This window comes from Danio rerio, chromosome 14 (genome assembly GCF_052040795.2).
Source record: "Danio rerio strain M-AB ecotype USA chromosome 14, GRCz13ab, whole genome shotgun sequence".
NCBI lineage: Eukaryota > Metazoa > Chordata > Actinopteri > Cypriniformes > Danionidae > Danio > Danio rerio.
This window is the reverse complement of record NC_141034.1, coordinates 53,502,501-53,528,965: the sequence shown is the minus strand read 5'-3', so window position 1 is coordinate 53,528,965 and position 26,465 is coordinate 53,502,501. Positions and strand designations below refer to the sequence as shown.

The window sequence follows — 26,465 nt, the reverse complement described above, 5'->3', positions numbered from 1 at the left end:
AAATTTTAAAAAAATGATTGTCTTTTCATCACCTCAATATGACTGTGGAAACACTAAACCTATAGTTCTGTGCAAACAGCTTAAAAAAAGATGATTTTCATCATAGGCGCCCTTTAAATTAACTACATTAATTTCGATTTAAATAAATGAAAAATAACTAAAATATTTTTTGGCATTTTTGTGCAGATTTTGAAAAGCTTTTGGGCTAAAAAATGTCAGCTATATCTGGCAACACTGGTTAGCTATCCTTACTGCAGAGCAAAGAGAATAGAGATGAACACTGTACATCAGGGGTCACCAATCCTGGTCCTGGAGGGCCGGTGTCCCTGCAGGGTTTATCTCCAACTTGCCTCAACACACCTGCCTGGATGTTTCAAGTATACCAAGTAAGAGCTTGATTAGCTTGTTCAGGTGTGTTTGATTAGGGTTGAAGCTAAAATCTGCAGGACACCGGCCCTCCAGGAACAAGTTTGGTGACCACTGCTGTAAACAAACACTTGTGGCAATGTCTGTATTATTTCTGTTCTTCAAGCCATCCTGAGTTTTTATTCATCCATTCATTTTCTTTTCAGCTTAGTCCATTGATTTATCAGGAGTTGCCGCAGCAGAACTTATCCATCATAAGTTTTACACAGTGAACGCCCTTCCACCGGTAACCCAGTATTGGGAAACACCCATACACTCATTCACACAGACACACACACACACTATGGACAATTTAGCTAACCCAATTCCCCTATAGCGCATGTCTTTGGACTGAGAGGGAAATCGATCTGGAGGAAACTCACTTGATATGCAAACTCTACACAGAAATGCCAACTGACCCAGCCAGGACTCGAACCAGCGACCTTATTGTTGTAAGGCAACGGTGCTACCCAATGGGATGCCCTTTCAGCTGCACCCCATTTCTGGGAAAGATTATATCTCATTAAGATTATTTTTCATAACCCATTTGCAAATAATTTTGCTTGTTTTGAGCAACCGATCACTTAATTTTGAGGTGTTTTTTTCAGAAAACTAGACATACTTTTTATTGCAATTTCATGTGTCTAGTATGTATCTTGATTTAAGATTTTTTTTTTAAATATTTGGATTGAAAATAGTACAAAACTACTAATTTTTAACAATTTTATTATCATAACAGCTCAGGTTTCCAGTACTGGGTTGCAGCAGGAAGGGCATTCGCTGTGTGAAACATATGCTGGATAAGTTGACGGTTCATTCCCCTGTGACAACCCTAGATTAAGAAAGAGCCTAAAAGAAAAATGAATGAATGAATAACAGCTCAGGGATGTTCAAGGACAACATGTTTGTGCACTTTCTAAAGATTTTAGTTCTGTTTTTGAATAAAGGGGTTGGAAATGAATGTTTTTCTTTCTTTCTTTTATCCCATTCATCGAAAAAATTAATTGACAGATGAATCAATTATTAAAATAATCATTAGTTGCAGCTCATACTAAATATTTAATAAGAAAATTGTAGTAAAATGTTTTGCTATTTCATATAACAACATATTTTAAATAATGTCTCAAAGCTCTAGTTTTTATACATACACTTGTTTTTAACATAACCCTTCTAGTACTTTAAAAACAATAATAAACTAAATGTATGCACAAATATCAGTCCAGGGGTCCGTTCTTCGTACCTCGCTTAAATGATCTAAGATTATTTGGCAGATCCTGGATCTTTTAATCTTGATAACTGATCTCTCGCTAATTTGGTTCTTCAAACAAGTTCGCGAATCAGATTAGAATGTCTGGATGAACTGATCTGAGATCGCTGCGTGTGTTATAAAGGACAGATCTATCGATCCTCGAAATCATGATCAGCAATGCAACGATTGGCTGACGGCACAGCAGCGTAATGACATCATCTGATTAATATTCAATTATCCATGTGAGCAAAATTACATCAAATTAGCAGTAAACGGCTTGTTTAATATGACATGCAAGAACTTTCCACATTTGTTGTGAGCTGCAGGCTTTACACTTTCATTTGTCAAGACAAGAGTATTCATCATGTATTTCAATGCAAATCAGTGTATTTAGTTCTACATTTAGAAAAGATTTTCTTTATTATTGTAGCCGTTTTTTAATCGGTGTAAAGAATAACTGGTTGTTTACAAAAGCATTTTCATATTGGTAAAGGCGTCTGCAACTTTTGTGAAGCTTCAAATCACTATTAACTATCAAAACATGTTTATGACTGCTGACATGTATTATTGCTTTAAAAAAAGTCACATATTGTGCATTTCTATTAAACACAATTTGTACTAAAGCGATCTAAAAAGTTAATATCAATAAGTTTTCTCTTTGCACCAGATGGCAGTCTTTGTACTTTCATTTCGAGAGTACAGATTGTATAGCCTACGTTTTATTAATATGTATAACTTTATTTATTTTTTATTAATGACTATAACTTTATATATATAGTTAAAAAATATGTACCATTTTCCCAAGTGTATATAACTACTACTGTAAGAAAATATCAGAATTCAGAATATACTTTCTGTATTATCTTTGCTTGAACTGAGCCGTTCTAATCCTGTTTATATGAATTGAACCTGCTCCCAATCAGGTTTGACCTAGCAGAACTGTTGCCATGACATCAATTCTCGGATCAGCTTTGAAGAACGAAACGATCCTGGATCGTGTCAAATCGTCAATATCCAAATCCAGCTAACTGAGTAATCCACGTACGAAGAACGGACCCCAGGGGTCCGTTCTTCGTACGTGGATTACTCAGTCAGCTGGATTTAGATATTGACGATTTGACATGATCCAGGATCGTTACGTTCTTCAAAACTCATCTGAGAGTTGTTGTCATAGCAACAGTTCTGGTAGCTCAAGCCTGCGTAGGAGCAGGTTCATTACATATAAACAGGAACAGATCGGGTCAGTTCAAGCTAAGATAATACTGAAAGTATGTAAAGAATGCTGATCATTTCTTACAGTAGTTATACACCTGGAAAAATTGTTAAAAAAAATTATATATATATATATATATATATATATATATATATATATATATATATATTTTATTATTATTTTTTTTAACTGTATATATAAAGTTGAAAATATAACAATAAAACTTCTGCAATCTGCACTCTGAAATAAAAGTAAAAGACTGCCACCTAGTAGTTAAAGTTAACATTTTAAAAAAAGGATAATAATTTATGCAGTTTATGCATTTTGATCAGTAATATGCCAGTGATTGACACCATTACCGATATAAAAATGCTTTCTTGATGCAAAATTACTTTATACAGTTATTCCTTACGCCGATTAAAAAACTTGAGTAGGCCTAAGCTACTATGATAAAGAAAATCTTCTCTAAATGTAGAACTAAATACATTGATATGCATTGAAATACATGATGAATACTCTTGACACATGAAAGTGTAAAGCCTGCAGCCCACAACAAACATGGAAAATTATTGAGTGTCATATTTAAACCGTTTACTGCTGATTTGACGCAACTTTGCTCACATGGATAATTGAATATTAATCAGATGATGTCATTACGCTGTTGTGCCGTCAGCCAATTGTTGCATTGAACATGATTTCAAGGATAGACAGATCAGTCCTTCAGAACACATGCATCGATCTCAGATCAGTTTATCCAGACATTTCAATCGGATTCGCAAACTTGTTTGAAGAACCAAATTAGCAAAAGATCAGTTATCAAGATGAACAGATCCAGGATCTACCAAATTATCTTAGATCATTTAAGCGAGGTACGAAAAAAGGACCCCAGGTAAGTGTGCTCAGCAGTAAATATACGGAGAACTATAAAACAAATGTTATTGTAAGGAAAATAATTAAAACATTATGCTAAACAGAGTTAAATTTAGTTTTGGTAGTGACGGCCAGATTGAGTAGCTATATATGAACAAAGGAAAATTAAGCCCTGTTTAAAAAAGATGCAAGACCCACAACACACTATTTCAGCAAATTTAAGACTTTTTAAGACCTAAAATGTAGAGATTTAAAGACATTAAGACCACGCAAACATCCTGAAACAGCCTCATGAATGTAAAACTGTATTAGACATGTGCTAGTGTAAGAAATCATTGCACATATTAATCGTAAATTTCATCATTAACATTATCATGTCTAACTTTTATCTTGGGCAGAATTATTACCTATATATTGCAAATGAAAAGACATCCTCCATCCCTACCAACTGGTTCCTTTATATTTTCTAGCAACTCATATCTAATGTTGACATAAATGAGGTGAAGCGTAAAGAAATGAGTTGGGAAACCTGCATTTGTGTACACACTCATCGTGTTGAAACCTGATCATGCTTCTGCTGCCCTGTGTCACAACTTCTGACTCATCAGGAAAGGGTGCGTCTCTATTTTTTTCTTTCCTGTATTCTCCACCAGGTTTTTTTTTGTCACATAATTCAACCCTATTTATCTCTTACAAGTCCCCTTTACCACAGGTCTGCTGTCACACTGACCACACAGTGACCTTGAGAGCCTTGCATTCACAAGCCTCATTACACTCATAATCTTCTTTCCTTGCAGCTACTCCTGCTGTCTTCATTCACAGCGCAACCTGATTCACTTCATAAGGGCTTTATATGTCAATATGAGTAATGTATAACATATTGGAGCATTCCCGTTCAATCAATAACCTGGCAATGAGGAATGTCAGGTAAAATCTGACAAGACAGAGAACAACACAAGCAAGAACACAGTGAATAATGATGTTAGGATGTCACTGACCTACAATGGTCGTCTCAACTATTACAAAAGTGACTTGGTGAATGGGTTATTAATGAAAAATGTTGGCTCTGTTATTTATAAGCCAGGTGTAGTTTACTATATATAAATGACTGCAGTGCGTGTGGATTATGAATGAACCTACAGTACATTTAAAAACATTTTAAGCCACCTAGACAACATTTAGACCTCATATATGTGCACTGAACTTATTTGAATACATATTTGGTTGCAACCATAACACACACAAATGAAAACTCATTAGGTGACACTCATTAACTAACAGCCAAAACACATTAAAATTAGGTAAATTAACTATCGACACGAATTAAACATAAAAACTTACCTTATTTTAAATGTGAAACCAAGATATGAGTAACTAACGTTACAGTTTTGCCCAGTTTCGTTAGCTTACCAGCCAAGCTAATATATCGTCCTTCAAAATACCACCTTAATTAAGTAAAAAAAGACTTTAATACAGATAATATCGCATGTAGTTTACACAATACTAACAAGTCACCCTATGAAATACAAGCGTTAACTTTTCGTTTCGTGTTTTTGGGTTCTGTTTAACTAGGCCGCAGAATGAAGCCTCGGACTCGCGTTTTTACACCATCGACTGAGGGACGCTTTCACGCGGCGGAGCTGACTCGCTATCTAAACAGAGCAAAAGCGAACTGCAACCTTACCTAAACGCGTTTAAATAACCAACACGTGTATAATGAATGTCATTCGGTCGTATATACTCACTCTGTGCCGTAATCCTCCAGTGTTTACGTACTTTAAATGGCTGGCGTTTATTCACACATCCTGTGATTTGTAGCCTCGGTTTCTCTTCTGCATCCCGACCCGGGGCAGCAGTATTATCAGATGGGAGATGAGCTTCAGCTCTCTCGATCCTCTCTCTCCCTTAATCTCAGTGTGTTTCTACGGCTTGGGAAACGGCTTTTGATCTGTGTGTGCCTGGGGCTGAAAACTCCCAAAGTCGTTTATCCGATGCACAGCCTGATAAGCCCAAAATAAAACCCTTAACAAGGCATCATCATCATCTTCTTCTTCAGCCCCAGCATCAATTAAGGACACCGGTATAGGACATCCGGAGATTGGTGTCTACATAATATATAATGTGAAAGTAATAATTGCACAATTAGATTAGGAAGCAATTTTACTGAAGAAAAAAAAGTCATGCAGATAACATGTTGTCAAACTGGTTTTGGTTAGTTTTTATTGTTTCCTCAGAAGCTCGGGTGAAATTTCAACTGGGCTTATTAAAAATGAAACATATTATCTTTTAGAAATGTACAAAATTAAAATTTGCAATCCAAACACAGCAACAAAACTTGCTTATCTCCTTACAACTGTAGATTAACAATCTAATACCTCAATTTAAAAGTACTTTAATATGAACTAATGATGTTTTAATGAAGAGCTAACTTTAACAGGAGAACTTTGAATTCATGTGTAAATACTGACCTCAGACTGCATGTTACTGCTTGTTTGTCAGTTAATGTAATGTATAAACAAACAAGTTGGGGTAATTTATCACACTTGAATTCATAATACTCATGTCATAGTTAAAATAAGGGGTCAAACATTTCAATTTACTCACTACTTTTGCTGTTGAACACAAAGGAAGATATTTTGAGGAATGTTCGCAACCGGTGAAAAGAAATACAATAGAAGTCAATGGTTACCGGTTTCAAAAGAAATAAATGAAACAAGTTTAAAACAAGTGAAAGGAGAATAAACAATTTATTTGTTTTGGGGTGAACTATCCCTTCAGTTCAGTTCTGTCAGTTCTTGATTAGTGAGCCTCAACTCATCATTAGTTCATACTGATGTAATATTAAAGTTTACATATTAAAGAGACGGTTCACCCAAAAATTTAAACTTGTGTCATTGTTTATTCACCCTTCACTTGTTCTAAACATCTTTGAGTTTGTTTACCCTGCTGAAAAATCCAGCTTAAACCAGCCTAGGCTGGTTGGCTGGTTTTAGAGGGGTTTTGGCCATTTCCAGGCTGGTTTCCAGCCATTTCCAGCCTGGTCTTAGCTGGTCAGGCTGGAAAATGACCAGCTAAATCCAGCTAAAACCAGCTTGACCAGTCTGGTTTAAGCTGGACATAGCTGGTTTTGGCTGGGCTCCCAGCCTGGCTAGGCTGGTCAAGCTGGTTTTAGCTGGTCATCTCCCAGCCTGACCAGCTAAGACCAGGCTGGAAATGGCTGGAAACCAGCCTGGAAATGGCCAAAACCCCTCTAAAACCAGCCTGGTCGACCAGCTAAAACCAGCCAACCAGCCTAGGCTGGTTTAAGCTGTTTTTTTTTTTCAGTAGGGTATTGTTAAACACAAAGGAAGATATTTTAAACAATCTTCGCAACCGGTAACTGTTGACATCCATTATAGGAAAACAAATTCAAAAGAAGTCAATGGTTACCGGGTTCAGAAAAAAATAATCAAACAGGTTTAGGACAAGTGAAAAGAGAATTAAAAATGTATTTGTTTTGGGGTGAACTATCCCTTTAAGGTCAGGTCTTGATTAGTGAGCCTCAACTCATCATTAGTTCATACTGATGTAATATTCAAGTTTACATATTAAAGAGACGGTTCACCCAAAAATTTAAACTTGTGTCATTATTTACTCACCCTTCACTTGTTCTAAACATCTTTGAGTTTCTTTATTCTGTTAAACACAAAGGAAGATATTTTAAAGAATGTTCGCAACCGGTCACCACTGACATCCATTATAGGAAAACAAATACAATAGAAGTCAGCGTTTACCGGTTTCGAACATTCTTCAAAAAATCTTTTTTAGTGTCCAACAGAAGAAATAAATTGAACCGATTTAGAACAAGTGAAAGGAGAGTTTAAATGTCTTTGTTTTGGGGTGAACTATCCCTTTAGGATCAGTTCTTAATTAGTCAGTCATCATTACTTAACTCATCATTAGTTCATACTGATGTAATATTTAAACTTGCATATTTTTGGGTACACCGTCTCTTTAACATGCAAAAATTAGATATTACTCAGCAATGTTGTTTTGAGCAATGATGCCATAAAAGGGCAACCGGGTGAGACACAGAGCAACTAATTAAGGCTACATTGGATACAAGACTGTTGCCCATTGTTAATAAAAAAATAACCAAGCAACATTGCCCAGCAACATTGAACCTGTGTATCAAGATTACAATGCAGAAAATGCCTTTAATATTTAGAGCTTTAGTCTTGCTGAGTATTTAAACCTGTCAATTTATATGACAAATAAAAATGTTTAATCTTGTTTCTAGTGCAAATTTCCCAAAATACTTAAATAATAATACTCTTAAATGCACAGCATAATGCATATTTACACAATTAAAATCGTAAATTCAGAACACAAATCATAAATACACAAATCTAATTTGTAGATTCAAAACACAATTTGTGAATTCACAAGTAAAAATATTAAAATAATTCCCCAAATTAATTGGATGTGACCATTTATGAATTTTATTTTGAATTTACAAATTGGATTTGCATATTTCTGAACTGTGCTTTGAATTTACAAATTGGATTTGCATATTTAAAAATTGTGTTTTGAATTTACGAATTGGATTTGCATAATTTTAAAGTGTGTTTTGAATTTATGAATTGTGTTTTAAATTTACGAATTGGACTTGCATATTTATGAACTGTGCTTAGAATTTATGAATTGGATTTGCATATTTATGAACTGTGCTTTGAATTTACAAATTGGATTTGCAAATTTTCGAATTGTGTTTTGAATTTGCGAATTTGCATATTTATGAATTATGTTTTGAATTTACGAATTGGATTTGCATATTTATGAATTGTGTCTTACATTTATGAATTGGTTTGCATATTTATGAATTGTTTTAAATTTATGAATTGAGTTTTAAAGTTCTGAATTGGATTTGCATATTTATGAATTTTGTCTTGAATTTATGAATTGAATTTTCATATTTATAAATTGTGTTTTGAATTAACAAATTGTATTTGCATATTTATGAGTTGTGTTTTTGAATCTACGAATTGACTTTGCATATTTATGAATTGTGTCTTAAATTTATGAATTGGTTTTCATATTTATGAATTGTTTTAAATTTATGAATTGTGTTTTAAAGTTCTGAATTGGATTTGCATATTTATGAATTGGATTTTTAAATTCATGATTTGTGTTTGCGAATTTATGAATATTGTTTTAAATTAGCATAATAAAGTTTGTAAATGTATTATTTTTGAGACTGATCTGGCTCTACACAAAAGCTCTAAGTAATGAAGCCATTTTTGCAGAGTAAAGCTTCTCTATTATTTGAGGTCAATGAAGCGAATGTCCATGATGAGCAGTGTGTGTCGTGGCAGCGGTCTGGGAGCTGGCGAAAGCACCGTCATCACCTGCGCTTGTGTGTCCACCGCCGTCACCACAATAAAACCACACGCGGGACTCTCCAAAATGCCCCGACTTTGACCCACCTCCGCCTCATCGTCCACCGAACTCACACTCAACACATGATGGGTCAAATCTCGGCCGGGACTCACCGGCACCAGCTTGAGCTGCGTGTCGTCTTGCGACATCCCCAGAGGAAGACAAGAGTCTGGAATTGACGGTGCACCGATTTTATATATACGCACATCTGAAAAGCGCACATCAAAAGCGTGAGGGTAGAACGAAGTTCCTCGGAAGCCGTAGAAATATTCGCGGATCTTTTCGTCGCGTGTTTCTCGCCGGCAGTCTTTGGAGCGCTCCACTACTCCGCCGGATTTTGGGAGTAAAACAACACGGACAAAGTGTGGAAGGTCTCGTTTTAGCTCGTTGTATAAACGCTCCTGGTCCAGGACGAGAACCACATCCACCTGCAAGTAGACAGATATTCAATCATTTAATATATTGTGATAATTTACATGTACATTATTGATATACAATTAAGGGCAAAATTAATTATTATTAGCATCAAATATTTCTCAAGTGATATTTAATGAAGAAATTTTTGTTGTATTTCTGATAATATTTTTTCTTCTGACGAAAGTCTGATTTGTTTTACTTTGGCTGGAATAAAAGCAGTTTATTATTATTTTTTCTTACTATTTTAAGGTCAATATTATTAGCCCCCTTAAGCAATATTACATGCATACACATACATGGACCAGTATGTGTGGATCAACTGGTACCGGGCCACAAAAGAAATCCTTAATTATTTCCGTTGTATCTATTATCCAAGTCTGAATGATCTTTTATTTTGAAAAGTTACTGTATTCTCTCGGCCACTTGAGCTGCAAAATTTAACCCACAAGCTAACAAAATGAGTATGACGTCTTTGGAAGTTTCTTTGCTAAGGGGAAAAAGCCTAGTGAAGGACCCGCAAACTGCCAAGGAATGAATCCGCAACCCATTTGTCACAAATCAGGAGAATCCACCATGTCTGTGCAAGAAGATCAACTGCTGGAGATCTCAAATGACGGCTGTTCACATATTGCGTCTTTTCTGCGTGCAAGTTCGTTATTTCCAATGGAGGCAAGCCGCGTGCGCGCACTTATTTGGAGCGTCAGGAGGGAAAGTGCCCAGTTTACGAGTCACGTGACAAGAACTGACTGATACAGCTTCATTTTGTTTGGAAAATACACAATTTGGTAGACTAATTACCTCAGACTAACACGTAACACCCAAAAAACTGCAGTGTTTTTAATTTTCTACATAAATAAAACTTGTATCAGAGTTACAGCAATGTTGTGTCAGCTTGTTATCCTCTGAGAAAGCGGTTAATGGTCGCCTGGCAATCTATCTTGGCAGGGCTTAAAATTGCGCCCAAAATTTTATCTATGCGACCTCAATATATTTGGGAGCATTTATGCGAGTGCATAAAATTGTTGTCGTGCGACCAGTTTTCACAGCAAAATGTTCACCACATGCGCGGAATTAGGAGAGATTCACGCATTAGGTATCTTTGCACCTAAAAACACCAAACGCAGCGCTCAGGAATAGTTTAAAACAGTTGACATGTCAACTTTTTGCAGTAAACAAAGCCCGCAATGCTTGCCCCGCCATCAAGCTCCTCTTATTGATCCACTGCGCTATAACAGAACGTGAATGGACTGGTTAATATCAGCTGTCCATCACTCAGTTCCGAAAGGGAGCTACAGCCGCGAAAATGTAAAGGTCTGGATACGAGAGAATGAAAACAACACTGAGAGATTTAGTTTTAGAAACCACCTAAAGTTACAAATAATGACACATCTGATTAGTCTGATTACCACCTCCAGAGGTTAAAGTCCACTATGAAAATGACTAAAGCGGACCGAGTTTTCAGGTAACAGTGATTTCCACTGAATCTACACATTTAAGCACGAGATGTTCTAACATCATTTTTCATTTAATCGTCATGATGCTGTCAGTCGTGTGACTGACACCGCGTGCACCAACGCTAAAGAGCATGCATTCACTGAGAGGAAACTAATATTGCAGCTCATGTAAAGACCGTTATTGCTTTTAAGATGACGTATGCAAATAACTAGTTATGTCAATATCATCTGTGCAATATCAGACACCACCAGTGAGAACACAGCACAGTTATTATTGTTAATTCAGTTCATCTCATTCACGTCAAGCAGTGTGTGCAGGGCTGGTGAGCGCATGCAGATTTTTATTTATTTGTTAGTTTTGTTTAGAGTTGATTTCAAATGCAATAAATCTGTTAATATAAAACGTTGTTGTATTAATAATAGTTTTTGGAGGGTGCGACTAAATTTTGTCTGGTGCACCTACATTTTTGAAGTTAGGAGCACGGGTGCTACCAAGAATAAAGGTTAATTTCGAGCCCTGCTTGGCCATAGTACAATTGTCAAGTGTTGACCGGTCCGCAGTGATAAATAGGTTGCAGACTACTGTTCTACAGAACAAACTATAGTTTTACAATGACTTGCCTGAACAACCTAGTTAAGCCTTTATATGTCACTTTAAGCTTGGTTATCATTACAACTGGTAAAGCCATCTTTCACAGCTTAGTTGGATATCAGAACAATACAGAATCTCGATATCATGATAACACAGAAACACAGAATATCATGATCAATTTTCAGCAATTAATCGCAACAATAAAATGTGAGTGTACCTGGAAGGCTGAAGCGCAGTGGACCAGAGCCTGGTATCCGGAGCCTTTGACCCAGCCACAGGTGTTGATGATGCAGCCGCCAACGCTAGCTCTGCGGTTCACCTCACAGCGCTGGGAAAACGCATCTGCAAGGCTTGAAGTCAGCTGTACACCAATGAGAAAACAACAACATAACATTTTATGAACTTGTCTGAACGGCATTCCGGCATCTGACATACAACCAACCTTCTGTCTCGCTACAATCCAGCTCGCTCTTTAAGATCTCAAAACTCAGGGCTTCTGGTAGTACCTAGAATAGCAAAGTCAAGTATGGGAGGTAGAGCCTTCTCCTTTATGGCTCCTAAACTCTGGAATAGCCTTCCTGATAACATCCGAGGCTCAGACACACTCTCTCAGTTCAAAACTAGATTAAAGACCTGTCTGTTTAGTAAAGCATACACTCAATGCATCACCTAGCGGGTTTCCACACAAGTTTCTGCATCTTGCTTATATACACTATGAACAGCAGCTACACTAATTATTCTCTTAATTCTCCATTTCCACCTGGGGATACTCATCCTGAGGTCCTCAGATTATGCGGAGTCACTGATTGGATACAAGATCAGCGACGAGATGATCCCAAGGTGTCCATATTCGGGACCAGGCCGTATCCTGAGCTGCTGCTGCGCTGTCGGTCATAGGGAAGTGGAGAGTATGAGACTGATTCCAGTGACGCTCCAGGGACAGACGAGTCTTCGCTGAGGCCAGCTTCCAGCCTCCACTGCTGAGACTGCAGCTCTACACAAGACATTAGGCCATCGGAGAAATTAAAATGGTCGTGCCCAACTGAGTCTGGTTCTCTCAAGGTTTTTTTCTTCACTCTCCTATTGGTGAAGTTTTTTTTCCCTCTCCGCTGTCGCCACTGGTTTGCATGTTTCAGGATCTGAAAAGCTATTCATCAATGAATTTGCTCTTCAGTGTTTGGACTCTCAACAATGACTTCAAACCACACTGAACTGATCTAAACTGAACTGAACTTAAACACTAAAAACTGAACTTCCCTGATCCAGTTACTATGACCATTTATGTGAAGCTGCTTTGACACAATATACATTGTAAAAGCGCTATACAAATAAAGCTGAATTGAATTGAATCTGTTATGTCGTTTATTATAACGGTTTTAAGAAACCCTAATATTTTCTGTTATACCGTTCCTTACCAAAACGTACCTTTTCTTTTCGGCTTAAGCCAGTTCACACCGGGACGCTTTTTGCTCGTGTTTTTCATCGATGTTCAATGCCTCGTGACTAAACAAAGGGCGCTAATGTGATCGTGCACACCAATGCGTAAAAAGGCAGGTGTAAAAGCGTCGTTTTTAGAGAAATGCCTGATGCTCGTTTTTTGTTTTGACACACTTCAATAAAAACCACCAATCAGATTGGCACTTTTGTTCAGCCAGGATCTGCTGAAATTATAGTAAACACCACTTGGAAGCGCTCAAGCGCAAAAACAGTAGAGGTGATTCCAGTTTCACTTTCATTCATTAGCTGCATTTCCGCTGTCGGGCCAGTGCGAGCCAGGGCTGTTATCGGGCCGTACCAATAGCCCGTGAGCATGAGCAGTGAGGCTGAAATCATGTTGCATTTCCATTTTCAAGCTAGTAGCACGCAGCTTGTCACGCAAACCCCGCCCCCACAAGCTCCCTCGAATCAAACCTCACACAACCCGCCCACTTCAGCGAGAATCAGGCAAACAAAGCACACCATTACATCATCAAGAAACGATTAAAAATTAAGACAACTGAAACAAACAAATGACACATTACTGTACAGCAGTACATTATACGTATTCGCCGTCAAACATTCAGTCCAAATGCTCCGGAGAGACCTAAAACATATTCATATTTCCCTAGGCTATATGACACTTGAAGGTAATTCCCCTTTATTTAAGAGAATAATGTAAAGATGTTGCATATTATTCAGTTATCTTAAGTAAAGGAAAGTGTTCAGTGTTTCAGCACATAAGAGGAAGTAATGAAAGCCTATATTTCATTGCGCTCAGCAGCTCTATCTGCTAATAAAGCTTGATATTTCAAATTTAATTTTTAAATTTTACCACGTCATATAAAAACATAAGCACTTGTTACAGGACACAGAACACATTTTTATGTGCAGTTTTTCCCAATCCTTTTATAAAGCAGCACTGCAGGACTGGATGAAGGAAAAGAATGTAGCTTCTGGTTTCACTCACCCGAAAAATGCTCTGTTTGCACAATTTGATTAATATCATCGTATCCAAATGCTTTGTAAATAATATTTCAAAACTCCTCCGTTGTTTATTGTTTTTAGTAAATATCTAAAAAAAATATTCAGCTTGGCCTTTGTAAAATGAAAGCTTAAATGGCTTAAAACGGTTTAATTTATTAGTATTGTATATACCTACATTATTATAGCTTTTGTTTGTTTTATATTGCTTTATTTATTTAATGTGATTTATTAAATCCAAAATTTGTAATTCTTTGAATTATTTCAATATAGCTTAGGCTGTTTTATCGAGATATGACACTATTGTTTTGAGCCTACAAAAGTGGACACATAATTTGTCAAGATTTATGTCTTTCGTTTGTGTTCATGTTTTGTATTATCTCCAAAAGAAAGAAAGAAAAAAAAAAGAAAGAAAGAAAGAAAAAAAGAAAGAAAGAAAGAAACCCAGCTGTCGCAGCATCAAGAGCTGTGAAGCAAGCGCTCTTTCGCCCGGTCTCTCACACACACACACACACACGCACATGCATTTAAACGCGCACGTTTCATGCACAAACACCTTTTAAACTTAACAAAAACTCTCGACAACCTTTACTGGCTGCTGTGTCTTTAATATGGTGTAAAGATTATTATGCGTTATTGAAACATCAAGGAGGACAGAGCAAAGAAAAGTCACTTATAAATTAAAACTACTTTATTATTTTATGCAATAGCCTTACATTTAAAAGAGAAACATAAGGGCGATCATAAGCACAAAGACCCCAGCTTATAAGGTGTTTTATGGAATAGCCTATCTTAAACTGACCAGCTATACGTTTTTCTTTTCCTTATTTATTTATTTATTCATTTATTTTGTCGCATGAACTCCTGTGCGATTGGAAAACTAGTGTAATGGCGCATGCCATCTTTACCAGACTTGGGCAAAGTGTGCCTCTCCTTTCACTACACCTCAAAGCACCAGCTGGCCCTCTTTGGCCCAAGGTATTTGGCGGGCTGAAAAAGGCCAACCGCTGGCCCCAAGGAAGCTCCGCTTTGGTCCGATCAGGCCCTAGAAGTGACAGTGGAAACGCGACTGGCCCTGGCTCACTCGCTTTAGGTGCGATAGTGGAAACGCTGCTATTGCACAGAGGAAAGATGAGTGTGAAGCTGTTTTTTACATTGGTGTATGAGAGCTGTATGATAACCGCAACTACATTAATGTCAGTAGGAGGGGAGAGTAGCAAATCCGCTTGTTAAGTGTGACTTCACGAGAAGCGGCTTCCGGGTGCAAGCGCTCTATTCAACTGAATGGGGAGACTCATGAAATGGTAATAATAAACGTTTACAAAGTGATTTAAGGCTTTCGAAAGTCACGATCGCAGTATATATGTCCATGCCTAATATCCGATGGCCAGAAAGTGATTCTTTTTTTATAAATTGTTAAATTTTTGGTATTTGTTATGCAGCAAGCCCAGAGATTGTTGTGTACACTATGATTTTATATAAAATTAACTTTAATGTGTGATAGGAATAAACGTGATCATAAACGAATGATTTCCCCACTCAAATGAATGGCAGCTTGGACCCGGAAACAGTATTACATACGTCACAAACACGTCACCACTCAACAAGTGGATAGGACTTGATAGCGAGTTTCATTTCACTTTTCTTTCATGACTTGCAAAATCGCCTGGGTTTGAATGCATTTCATTAGTTAATGTATTTTTACTAACATGAACTACTTATGAACAATTTATTCATCATACTTCAACATTTACTATTGCATTATAACCATTCAGATTCATGCTTGTTAACATTAGTTAATGCATCGGGAGTTAACATGAATAACTTTATATTCATTAACTAACATGAACAAATACTGTAATAAACGTGTTGTTCATTGTTTGTTCATGTTAGTAAATGCATTAACTAACAAACTAATACAACCTTATTGTAAAGTGTTACCGATATTTCTATATAAACCACATTATATAGTTGCATTAGGAGAAAGATTGATGCATCTTCTCTTCTTCTTCTGTTCATTATTGATTATACAACCCCATTATAGTTTGCTGCTCGTTAAATCAGCTCCATCTGTTCCAGTGATACACAGGCCAAAGCTGATGTGTAAAAACAACACTCCCTTAAGTGCACCGGTGTCATTATTACCTTGTTGTAAAGTTTGATGTTTGTTCCTGGAGTGGTGGAGCCAAAATGAAAGACGAGCGGCGCCTGAACTGAGAAACCTTCTTCAACATCAGCAGGACGCTCGATGCACAGAGCCGACATGGTTCCAGGCACTGAGACCTGCAGGCCAAAACAATTAATCCCAAATGATGTTTAACAGAGCGAGGAATTTTTCACAGTATTTCCTATAATATTTTTTCTTCTGGAGAAAGTCTTATTTGTTTTATTTCGACTAGAATAATTGTTTTTATATTCATTTTAAGGTCAATATTATTAGCAACGTTACACAATGACTTGCCTAATTACTCTAACCTGTCTAACTAACCTAGTTAAGCCTTTAAATGTCACTTTAAGCTGAATACTAACATCTTGAAAAAAACATCTATTCAAATATTACGTGCTGTCATCATGGCATAGATAAAATAAATCAGTTATTAGAAACATTATGTTTAGAAATGTGTTGGAAAAAAATCTCTGCATTATCAGAAATCGGGGAAAAAAAAACAAACAGGAGGGCTGATAATACTTCAACTGTAGCGGCTCTATTTTGACGGTCCATGCGCAGAGCGCAAAACAGAGGGCGCAAACGCTTTCAGGGCGTGTCAGGACGCGTTTTTGCTAATTTAAGGACAGGAAATCTGCCTTGCGCCGCGGCGCATGGGCTAAAAGGGTTGAGGTTATTTTCTTAATGAGTTATAGGTGTGTTTTGAGAATAAACCAATCAGAGTCTCATCTCCCATTACCTTTAAGAGCCAGCTGCGTTGCACCATAAGCGCATTTACTATTTACAGGACGTAAAGTAAGTCTAAGTGGAAAAACTGAGCATTTCACAAGCAAACAGTTAACAGTTACAGTTTTTTAACAGAAAACTGTTAAACAGAGCATCTACTGCGTGAGAATGAGAGATATGGATCACTTTCACATTCGCTCTTGGATAGGGAAACCTTTACGCACAGACATCAATTAGTCTATAAATAAATAATTGCATTTGTTAAGCGCAAATATTTGTTTCAAAACTATTTCTAAATTCAGTTCTAATTTCCAGCAAACGAATAAATGAATAATAATAACAAAAATGTGCTCAAAAACCTGAGTTATATCCTAAAACACATGCTGTGCCCCATATGGTCTAAAACCTGACAGGTGGGCAAATCTAAGCTTATTTTTAATAAAACAAATATAAATATGGATATAATAAATAATACTGCTAATAATGATAACATTATACAAAAGCAAATTGTTATGAATGAACTGAAAAAGCATCCCGAGATGAAGAAGACATAAAAGCAGTGGTTTTTCATATTTATGGTGGCTAGAAAATAAAATGTTTTGTAATATTTTAATCCTTTATATTTATATTCTATATCTATTCTTATCATATCCTATATATATCCTTAATATTTAAATTTTTTCATATGTAAAGATATTTGCCTATTGCTCTCTTGTGTGTATTAAGCAGTGTGTAAGCGAGGTGCAACTCTGCGCCGGAGTTTAGACCGGGTTTGTGTTGGTCTAATGAAAAATCTATTATAGTTTCTCAAAATAGCAACGCGCCAGCGGTCCGCCTCAGAACGCCTCCCTTTTTAGACCAGAACACCTATGGGCGCACAAATGAGCGCAAATGCATTTGCTATTTAAACAGCGTAGCGCAACGCCTCAAAACGACTCTTGTGCCGAGCTAAAACTAGCAAACAAGTATAGCGCCGCGCCTTGCGCCACACTGCGCCGGGTGTATGATAGGGCCCTTGATCTTCACTTCTTAATAAGCCTGTTAGGTTTAAAAGATGCTGCATCGATCACTCTGGCATCATTCACTTACACTGCTCTGGCCAACGTCCAGCTCCACCAGTGTAGGTCTGCGTCCCAGTCGCACTGCATAATTCAGCAGCATCCGACATACTGTTGACTTTCCAACATCGGTTGGGCCGACGACCATTACCTATCATGACAAATGCAGATTAAACAGATATTTAATATTCAGATAACAACCAAGAGCAGTTTATGCTTTATATTATTATGAGTTTGTATTCATTTTATTTATATATCAGTTTCTATTATTATTTTTGGCCATACATTTAGAGCTGAAGGCATCATTTTTAGACCTTAGTGACATTTTAATTCTTCCGCTTTGTGTTCACATACCCGAGGGCCTCTTTCGTTGTCTTTCTCTGCCTGCCGTCTCATCTGCTCTAGAGCCGCATGTGTGTTCAGGTACAGCAGCATCGGGGTATCTTTGGAGACATAAGCCACCTGTATTTACAGAAAAAAAGCCATATTTGAGTTTGTTAATGTCATTTAAGTTGTTTGTTTTACTAGTGCACATTGTTAAACTTAATGTAAATAATTAGTGCAAGTTAATCTTCTGACAAAAACGTTTGTTTTCATAATCTTCAATCAACGTCTGATTACAATCCAGCATCGAACTATGCATGTTTGCATTATTTTTATGACAGTGAAAAAACCCCTAAATAGCAGCATACTCCATTTTAGGTTGTGCAAATAAGAGTATGGCATTGTTTAAAAGTGTAAAGGGCTATTTCATATTTAATCATGATTATAATTAAAAACAGCATGCTTTTATTCAGTAATAGAAAAAATAAAACAGTGTGCTTTATGCAGTATCCTCAAAGGGTTAACATTAGTTGAGCAATGTAAACATGATCCCAGAACTGAACAGATTGTTGATAAAGCACAGGTTATCAATTACATCGGGACACATTTATGCAAGAAAAAGTGTACTGGTGCTACTGAAACAACATAACATAATTCAGTTGTTTACGTTTCCCCCGGGCCCCAAAGTGGATGTTAGTTCTCTAGTGGGCAGGGGCCCATTTGGTTGGATAGGAAGCAACGATGTACAGCCATTTTCAGATCTCTTCAGAGATGTTCCATAGGATTTAGGTCTGGGCTCTGGCTGGGCCACTCAAGGACATTCACTGAGTTGTTGTGAAGATACTCCATTGATATTTTGGCGGTGTGCTTTGGGTCATTGTCCTGCTGGAAGATAAACCGTCGCCCCAGTCTGAGGTCAAGAGCACTATGAAGCAGGTTTTCATTCAGGATGTCTCAGTACATTGCTGCATTCATCTTTCCCTCTATCCTGACTAGTCTTCCAGTTCCTGCTGCTGAAAAACATCCCCACAGCATGAAGCCAACACCACCATGCCTCACTGTAGGGATGCTATTAGCCTGCCTGCTTTTCTCCAAACGTAATGCCTGGCATTAACTCCAAAGAGTTCAATTTTCATCTCATCGGACCAGACAATTTAGTTTGTTATGGTCTGAGAGTCCTTCAGATGCCTTTTGGCAAATTCCAGGCGGGGAGTTTCTTCCGTCTGACCACTCTACCATACAGACCTGATTGGTGGATTGCTGTACAGATGGTTGTCCTTCTGTAAGGTTCTCCTCTCTCCACAGAAGAATGCTGGAGCTCAGACAGAGTGACTATCTGGTTATTGATCACCTCCCTGACTAATGGCCTTCTCCCTGATCACTCAGCTTAGATGGCCGGCCAGCTCTAGGAGTCCTGGTGGTTCTAAACAGCTTTCATTTACAGATGTTGGAGGCCGCTGTGCTCATTGGGACTTTCAGAGAAGCAAAAATATTTCTGCAATCTTCCCCAGCCTTGTGCCGAGAGAAAATCCTGTCTGAGGACTACGGACAATTCCGTTGTCTTCATGCTTGGTTTGTGCTTTGACATGCACTGTCAACCCTGGGACCCTATACACCTATAGACAGGTGTATGCCTTTTCAAATCATGTCCAATCAACCGAATTTACCGAAGGTTGACGTTTAAATAACTAAACGAATGCTTAAGTGTAGTTAATTGATTGTATTTTAACAACATTAATGCTGTAAAAAGGAACCTTATTAAAATGAAAATAGTCACAAAAAACTTCCACCGTAAGTTCATCATTAGCTAATAAACACTAGCTGTGCATATAGCCTGTTAGAAGTACATCAACACACTGAAATAAAAGTCAGGTTCACGACTTGCTATCTCTCACCTCTGTTTTGCCTGAAAGTGCCACACCGCAGCCCTGCCAGGTAAACACAGCGATCTTAGAGCCAGGCCCGAAAGTGTATTTCTTATTGCGGTTCAGCTCAGATCCGAATATCTCAGCTAAGCCAGACAGCAGCTCCAGCTGGACTCGTTCTCCTGCTTCCACCTCAAAGCGCAGTTCTGTCTCTTTATCCAGGTCGAATCTGGTGCCTGAAGAACCAGCGCTGCCCGACGAGCTCAGGCCCTCCTCCACAGACTTTTCTGCAGCTTCTGCCGTCATGACTGTGAAGGAGAATTATCAGAGATGAAAAGGATTGTTTACATAACTGCAATCCATTATGAATTATTCTGTATGTTTAAAACCAGCAGATTATGCTATATATTTCACGTCATGTACTTACTTTTATTCAAATATCTGCTCAATAAAAAATTAAATAAAAAGATGGAAAGGGTTTTCAAGCATCAAAATAGATGGAATTTATATATTTATTCCAACATGCATAGTACGATGTGTCTTGCTTATATATTTTTCATATGATAGAAGACTGTAGTGCTGCACAATACTGAGCACTGTTTTTAGTATTGTAATAATTATATTTCTTGTGATATAAAACCTCCAGATAGATTTTTAAACTTACAAAAATAAATAGGCAATAGATTTTTCTGATCTAATTAAATCTAATTTATTCAACAAAGAACAACAACGTCATAGTGTAAAAATTATGACTTTAAATCACTATGAATGAATCCTCTATCGTCTCGACTCCTGCCATTAGTGTATTTTTAGTTCCCCTTTGGGACGGTCTAGCCAACATCAAAACAGCACCTACTGGGGACACAGGTATAAAGTGTAAAGCCCCATCCAATTGGTCAAATTTGGACAATTAACCAAATGCATGCAACACACAAATTCTTGTCACATAAAATAAATGCAAATTATTGCACCTCTCTGTCATATGAATACTGCAATTTGATATATTCAATTTATTTCAAGGGTTCACACTTAGATACTGTTTGACCACTTGTTAGCAAATTAGCAGGTTTGGCGTGCTGTCCCGCGAGAGAACCCTGAGCTCGGAGATAGTTGAGCCCAGGGCTCCCTCCAGGTCCATTGAGCATGTGAGGGGAGTACGAGATCAGGAGTTCTCGAGAGCTCCCCTAAGCAAAAGAGGAAAGGAGGAGAAGGGGTGGATGGGGGGTTTCTTCGGGAAACGAAGATAAGGGAGTAGTTCTGAGCTAGGCTACTTATAGGGAGTTTGGATCAATCTGATTGGCTAGCTAATGAGTGTAGATGAGTGGCTAGCTGCAGTCAATCATATCACGTGCTCCTCTCGAAATTAGTTTGTGAAACTTCATTTAGGACAACCACTAAAATGCTATTCAGTGTAACAATCTTATATACAGCGTGGGGGAATAGTAACTAGGCTATTTTAATAGCTATAGAAGTTGTAGTATGGCTGGAGTCACAATGAAAGCAGTCTATAAACAGATTAATAAAAATAATTTTATATTTTCCATGTTAATATTTGAAAAAATTGACTTCATTACAATTTTTTATTGCCTGGTTATATATATATATATATTCTAGTTGATCATTTGGAAAAGTGGCAGAAGGTAGATTATTCCAATGAATTATTTGTTGAACTGCATCTTAATCATCACAAATACTGCAGAAGACCTACTGGAGCCCACATGAACCCAAGATTCTCATAGAAATCAATCAAGTTTGGTGAAGGAAAACTCATGGTTCGGGGTTACATTCAGTATGGGGGTGTGCGAGAGATCTGCAGAGTCGATGGCAACATCAGCAGCCTGAGGTATCAAGACATTTGTGCTGCCCATTACATTACAAACCACAGGAGAGGGCAAATTCTTCAGCAGGATAGCGCTGCTCCTCATACTTCAGCCTCCACATCAAAGCTCCTGAAAGCAAAGAAGGTCAAGGTGCTCTGGGATTGGCCAGCCCGATCACCAGACATGAACATTATTGAGCATGTCTGGGATAAGATGATGGAGGAGGCATTGAAGATGAATCCAAAGGATCTTGATGAACTCTGAGAGTCCTGCAAGAACTCTTTCTTTGCCATTCCAGATGACTTTATTAATCAGTGATTTGAGTAATGTCAGAGATGTATGGATGCAGTCCTCCAAGCTCATGATGGAGTCAGACACAATATTCATTCTGTCTCCACTGCAGCAGGACTTTATATTCCACACTGGACATTATTTCTGTTTAGTGATCAGACTTTTGTCTAAGCAAAGTCAGACCTTATTGTCCTAATGAAATAGTTATAAATCAAGGCATGATCATATTTTATTTTGGTTAATTAAGTGTAATCTAGAGGCCTTTGCCTTTCATATAAGCTACTTCTGATACCAAATGATCAACTAGAAGTCAAATTATTATGTGTTGTTCCTAAAACTTTGTGCAACATAACGTTTTGTCAGGTAGTGTATGTGTATATGTATATATAGCGACAATATTGTCAGACATTATGAAGACGAAACGTTTGATGACACATTAAAACACAAAACACTTTTCTTTAGTCCAAAAAATAATCAATATTGTTTTATAAATATTTCATTAAAAAAACGTTATAGGACAGAATTACTAACTTATGAACTCTTAAAAGGCGGTTGTACATTATATACCATATATTACCATATTTAGACATTTTATTTTCACTCAAGTCTATTAAAATATTGAAGTAGCCATTTTAGCATTTTAGCTAAATATAATGTGATGTAACGTTAGACACAAACATGTTTTTTGACCATATTCACTTGCTAGCGCAATGTTTGTACTTTAAACAAAGACAAAGCAGCAATTATTGTATTGTACCTGTGTGAAGTCGTCCGATCGGTGATATATCCTGGGAAATACTGTTTTATTTCAAGCCGATAAATTACTGAATTGTTAGCTTGTTACGATTAACGTTAGCCCGCTGAATAAACCGACGGTCATATGACTTAGCGTGTACTATCAACTAATGTACCGTGACACACCGAGAGTCTTTTAAATAAGCACTATTTAAAGTTCCTTTGTATTTACAAATAATCAGCACTTTCCTCACATCAGCGCGGTGCGACTGTCAAACCACGCCATCGTAATGACGTCGTGTCGCTTGTAGACGTCGTCATGTTACTGCTGACCAATGAACGGGCAAGATCTTCTCTTCTTCTGTTTTCTTCTTTAGGTTGCATAGATATAGTTTTTTAGTACATCATTAAAGTGTGGTGATGATGACATCTGACTAGTTATTACAGCAAAAAATGACTAAAATGCTGTATTTAAATCTTTTAGTATTAATTAAGAAATATTTTATCCATAACCCACAGTAAATCTCTGAAACAAGGGAGCAATCTGAAACTGAAGAGCTGAAGGGAGTCTGTGGACAATTTTTTGCTATTTCTGCACAGAACTGTGTCAAAGATCTGCGGATTTATTTATTATTTTGGAAGTATCATAACTAAAACCTTATTTTATTAAATAAAAAGTAATACCTTTTAAACTTTTATTTAATGCTTACAATGCAAATCCAATTAGATCCTCTTTATTTGGTAAACAAAGCAAGTCTTTTATATAATATCTCTACTAAAAGACAGAAAATATAACTTCACAAACTGTATTGTAAATCATTCATATGAAAATTTTCAAATTAGTCAATAATATTATTGTAAATAATTAAAAAACTGCGTAAATATAGATTTAGACACATTTACACAAGCAAATAAACAGAATTCTGTGCATGTAGATTCTGTGTGGGCCTAGTCATGTTGTCAGTATAACAGTGTACTCTGGAGGGGTGTTCTGATGTAAACTGTGGCCAATTTATTTATTTGCTGTTTGTACAGTAATTTGTTAGATCATGTCATTGTGTTACAGAAAGGAACATACAGCACTACATAGGACAAAGAAAAAAACTAAAGTAGAAATGTGAACATAGGACAATCTCCCTTCAGATACACCTCACCTTTATTAGACAAAGTCAAGGTTGACCTGGGAGCAATTTACCAATTATAGATTTAGAAAAAAAGTCTAATATAAATGTATAGAAAGTGCATTATGACTAAATATCATGACAACTTGTTCAACTTCTTTTATATATATATATATATATATATATATATATATATATATATATATATATATATATATATATATATATATATATATATATATATATATACAACTAGACATTAACTTTTTTCCTCACCACCCACTGGTCATTTTCACAAGACAAAGTTTTGTTGTTGGAAAATGTATTTTATATACTTTAATTTGACTTTTGCATGCTTGAAGTACTTGAGTAAGAGACATTTTAATTGATTTGGGTCATTAAAATAACTCTGACTTTCAATATTATGATATAGATAACTAAACTTACAGTAGTTTGACATAAAACCAAAACAAAACCCATTCTTGTCTTAGGACATTTTTATTAAGCAAATGTTTGAATAACTGTACGTTTATGACATGTTAAATATATAGTATATTCTGCTGGGTTTAAACATACAGAATAATAATGAATACAGTTATGTAACAACCATAACATTACCATTGTGTCTTAGGACATTTTTGATTCACTTTTTATTCCCTACACCAAATGTTGACTAATGAAGGTACATTTATAACAACTATTTATTTGTTAGACTACTGTCAAACCATGTTGCATACAAATGCATTCAACAGACTTACAGTTGAAGTCAGAATTATTAGCCCCCTTTCGATTTTTTTTCTTCTTTTTTAAATATTTCCCAAATGGTTTTTAACTGAGCAAGGAAATTTTCACTGTATGTCTGATAATATTTTTTCTTCTGGGGAAGTCTTATTTTTTTATTTCGGTTAGAATAAAAGCAGTTTTAATTTTTTAAAAACCATTTTTAGGACAAAATTTTTAGCCCCTTTAAGCTAATTTTTTTCATCGTTATACAACAACTTGCCTAATTACCCTAACCTGCCTAGTTCACCTTATTAACCTAGTTAAACCTTTAAATGTCACTTTAAGCTGTATAAAAGTGTCCTGAAAAATATCAAGTAAAATATTATTTACTGTCATCATGACAAAGATAAAAGAAATCAGTTATTAGAAATATGTTTTTTAAACTATTATGATTAGAAATGTGCTGAAACAATCTTCCCTCCATTAAACAGAAATTTGGGGAAAAAATAAACAGGGGTGATAATAATTTAGGGAGGCTAATAATTCTGACTTCAACTGTATATGACAGTGTATTGCTGTAGAGGACAAATAAAACACGAGACAGGTGTTTAGAAAGAGTATAGTTTATTTAGTTTAACCTGCGAACTTATCTAAACAAGATAAAATTTCAGAAAACATCACAGAAACATTATAATGCGCGCGCTCATCAATATAACCCGCGCTTGTCTTCAACGGTTGTCTTCAATAGTCCTTCTTTGCTCAACATCTCTGCTGAAAAACAAAGCAAAACATTAACAACAGCCAGACATACAGTTAAAACATTACAGTTACTAGTGTTTCTTTTTTAAACTATAGTAAACTAGAGTTTGAAACTATAGTTTAAAATAGACGATGAGTGGGCCTTGTTGCTCCCACTCACCATAACCCTCGCAGCGGGTCCCACTACCAGCCTCCCGTGTTTCCCTCAGTGTCCTCACGGCTTGTTTTGTTCCCTGCCTTGGGCTCAATAGCTCGCCTCGCCCCAGGGAAGCGGACTTCGTGAGATTGGCGTGTCTTCACACCTACCGTTAGGTATTGAACTCACCTTGGTCAAGTACAAACAGCAACACCGAGCGAACTGATAACTGAGAGAGAACCGACGAGCTTTATAGGAACGCAGATGCAAATGTTTACAATGCAACGTCACTGCTGTGAGTCTCGTTGCCATGGTGATCGCTGAAGAGAATACACCTGATTGGAGCACACAGGCTCGGGAATTTCCGTCATGGCGAGTTGCCGTCAGCTGTGGACAAAAACATACTGAATATGTATTCTTACCTGTGTGGTGCTGTGTATTATTATGGGATGCAGTAGAATATGGAGACAGATAAATATGATTAAAGACAGATGAGGGACATTAGAACAGAAAGTGAGACACTGCTCTGAATACTCCGGTGGTAAGCTTCTTATTATGCAAGAACGCCACCTTGCGGTCACAACCTAATAGCATGTTACTTGCTACTAACCACCCTCACGGCCAAAAGGTCCAGCATTTGTCCTTTTATTTTAGGTATTTTA

The 26,465-nt window shown here is 36.8% G+C and overlaps 2 protein-coding genes and 1 long non-coding RNA gene across 27 annotated transcripts in view; all 3 read right to left on the bottom strand.

Annotated features, from left to right (window-relative positions):
• Nucleotides 1-5,826, bottom strand: part of zdhhc5b (zDHHC palmitoyltransferase 5b) — a 34,701-nt gene extending 28,875 nt beyond the window's left edge. For 10 of the 14 annotated variants that reach the window (XR_015506929.1, XR_015506927.1, XR_015506930.1 and 7 more), the window contains 1 exon segment: nucleotides 5,483-5,826. The gene's annotated coding sequence lies outside the window, so the exon portion shown is untranslated. 14 annotated transcript variants of the gene reach the window in all.
• A 105-nt stretch (nucleotides 5,827-5,931) lies between these two features.
• clp1 (cleavage factor polyribonucleotide kinase subunit 1) lies at nucleotides 5,932-23,369 on the bottom strand. Of its 11 annotated transcripts, none has more exons than XR_015506855.1 (8): nucleotides 23,087-23,348; nucleotides 20,249-20,526; nucleotides 18,384-18,491; nucleotides 18,061-18,180; nucleotides 16,224-16,361; nucleotides 11,836-11,979; nucleotides 6,941-9,583; nucleotides 5,932-6,793 (listed from the first exon to the last, which is right to left on the bottom strand). XR_015506855.1 is itself a non-coding variant. In NM_001346238.1 (7 exon segments), coding segments are annotated over 6 exon segments (1,332 nt in total). In that variant the 5' UTR covers nucleotides 20,525-20,526; nucleotides 23,087-23,369; the 3' UTR covers nucleotides 8,965-9,037.
• A 2,146-nt stretch (nucleotides 23,370-25,515) lies between these two features.
• On the bottom strand, nucleotides 25,516-26,027 carry LOC141377609 (uncharacterized). 2 transcript variants are annotated; one of them, XR_015508034.1, is made up of 2 exons: nucleotides 25,828-26,027; nucleotides 25,516-25,679 (listed from the first exon to the last, which is right to left on the bottom strand). It is a non-coding gene; the product is annotated as an uncharacterized LOC141377609 (long non-coding RNA). The 2 variants fall into 2 exon arrangements; XR_015508035.1 differs by having other exon boundaries at nucleotides 25,516-25,676.
• Nucleotides 26,028-26,465: the final 438 nt, after the last annotated feature.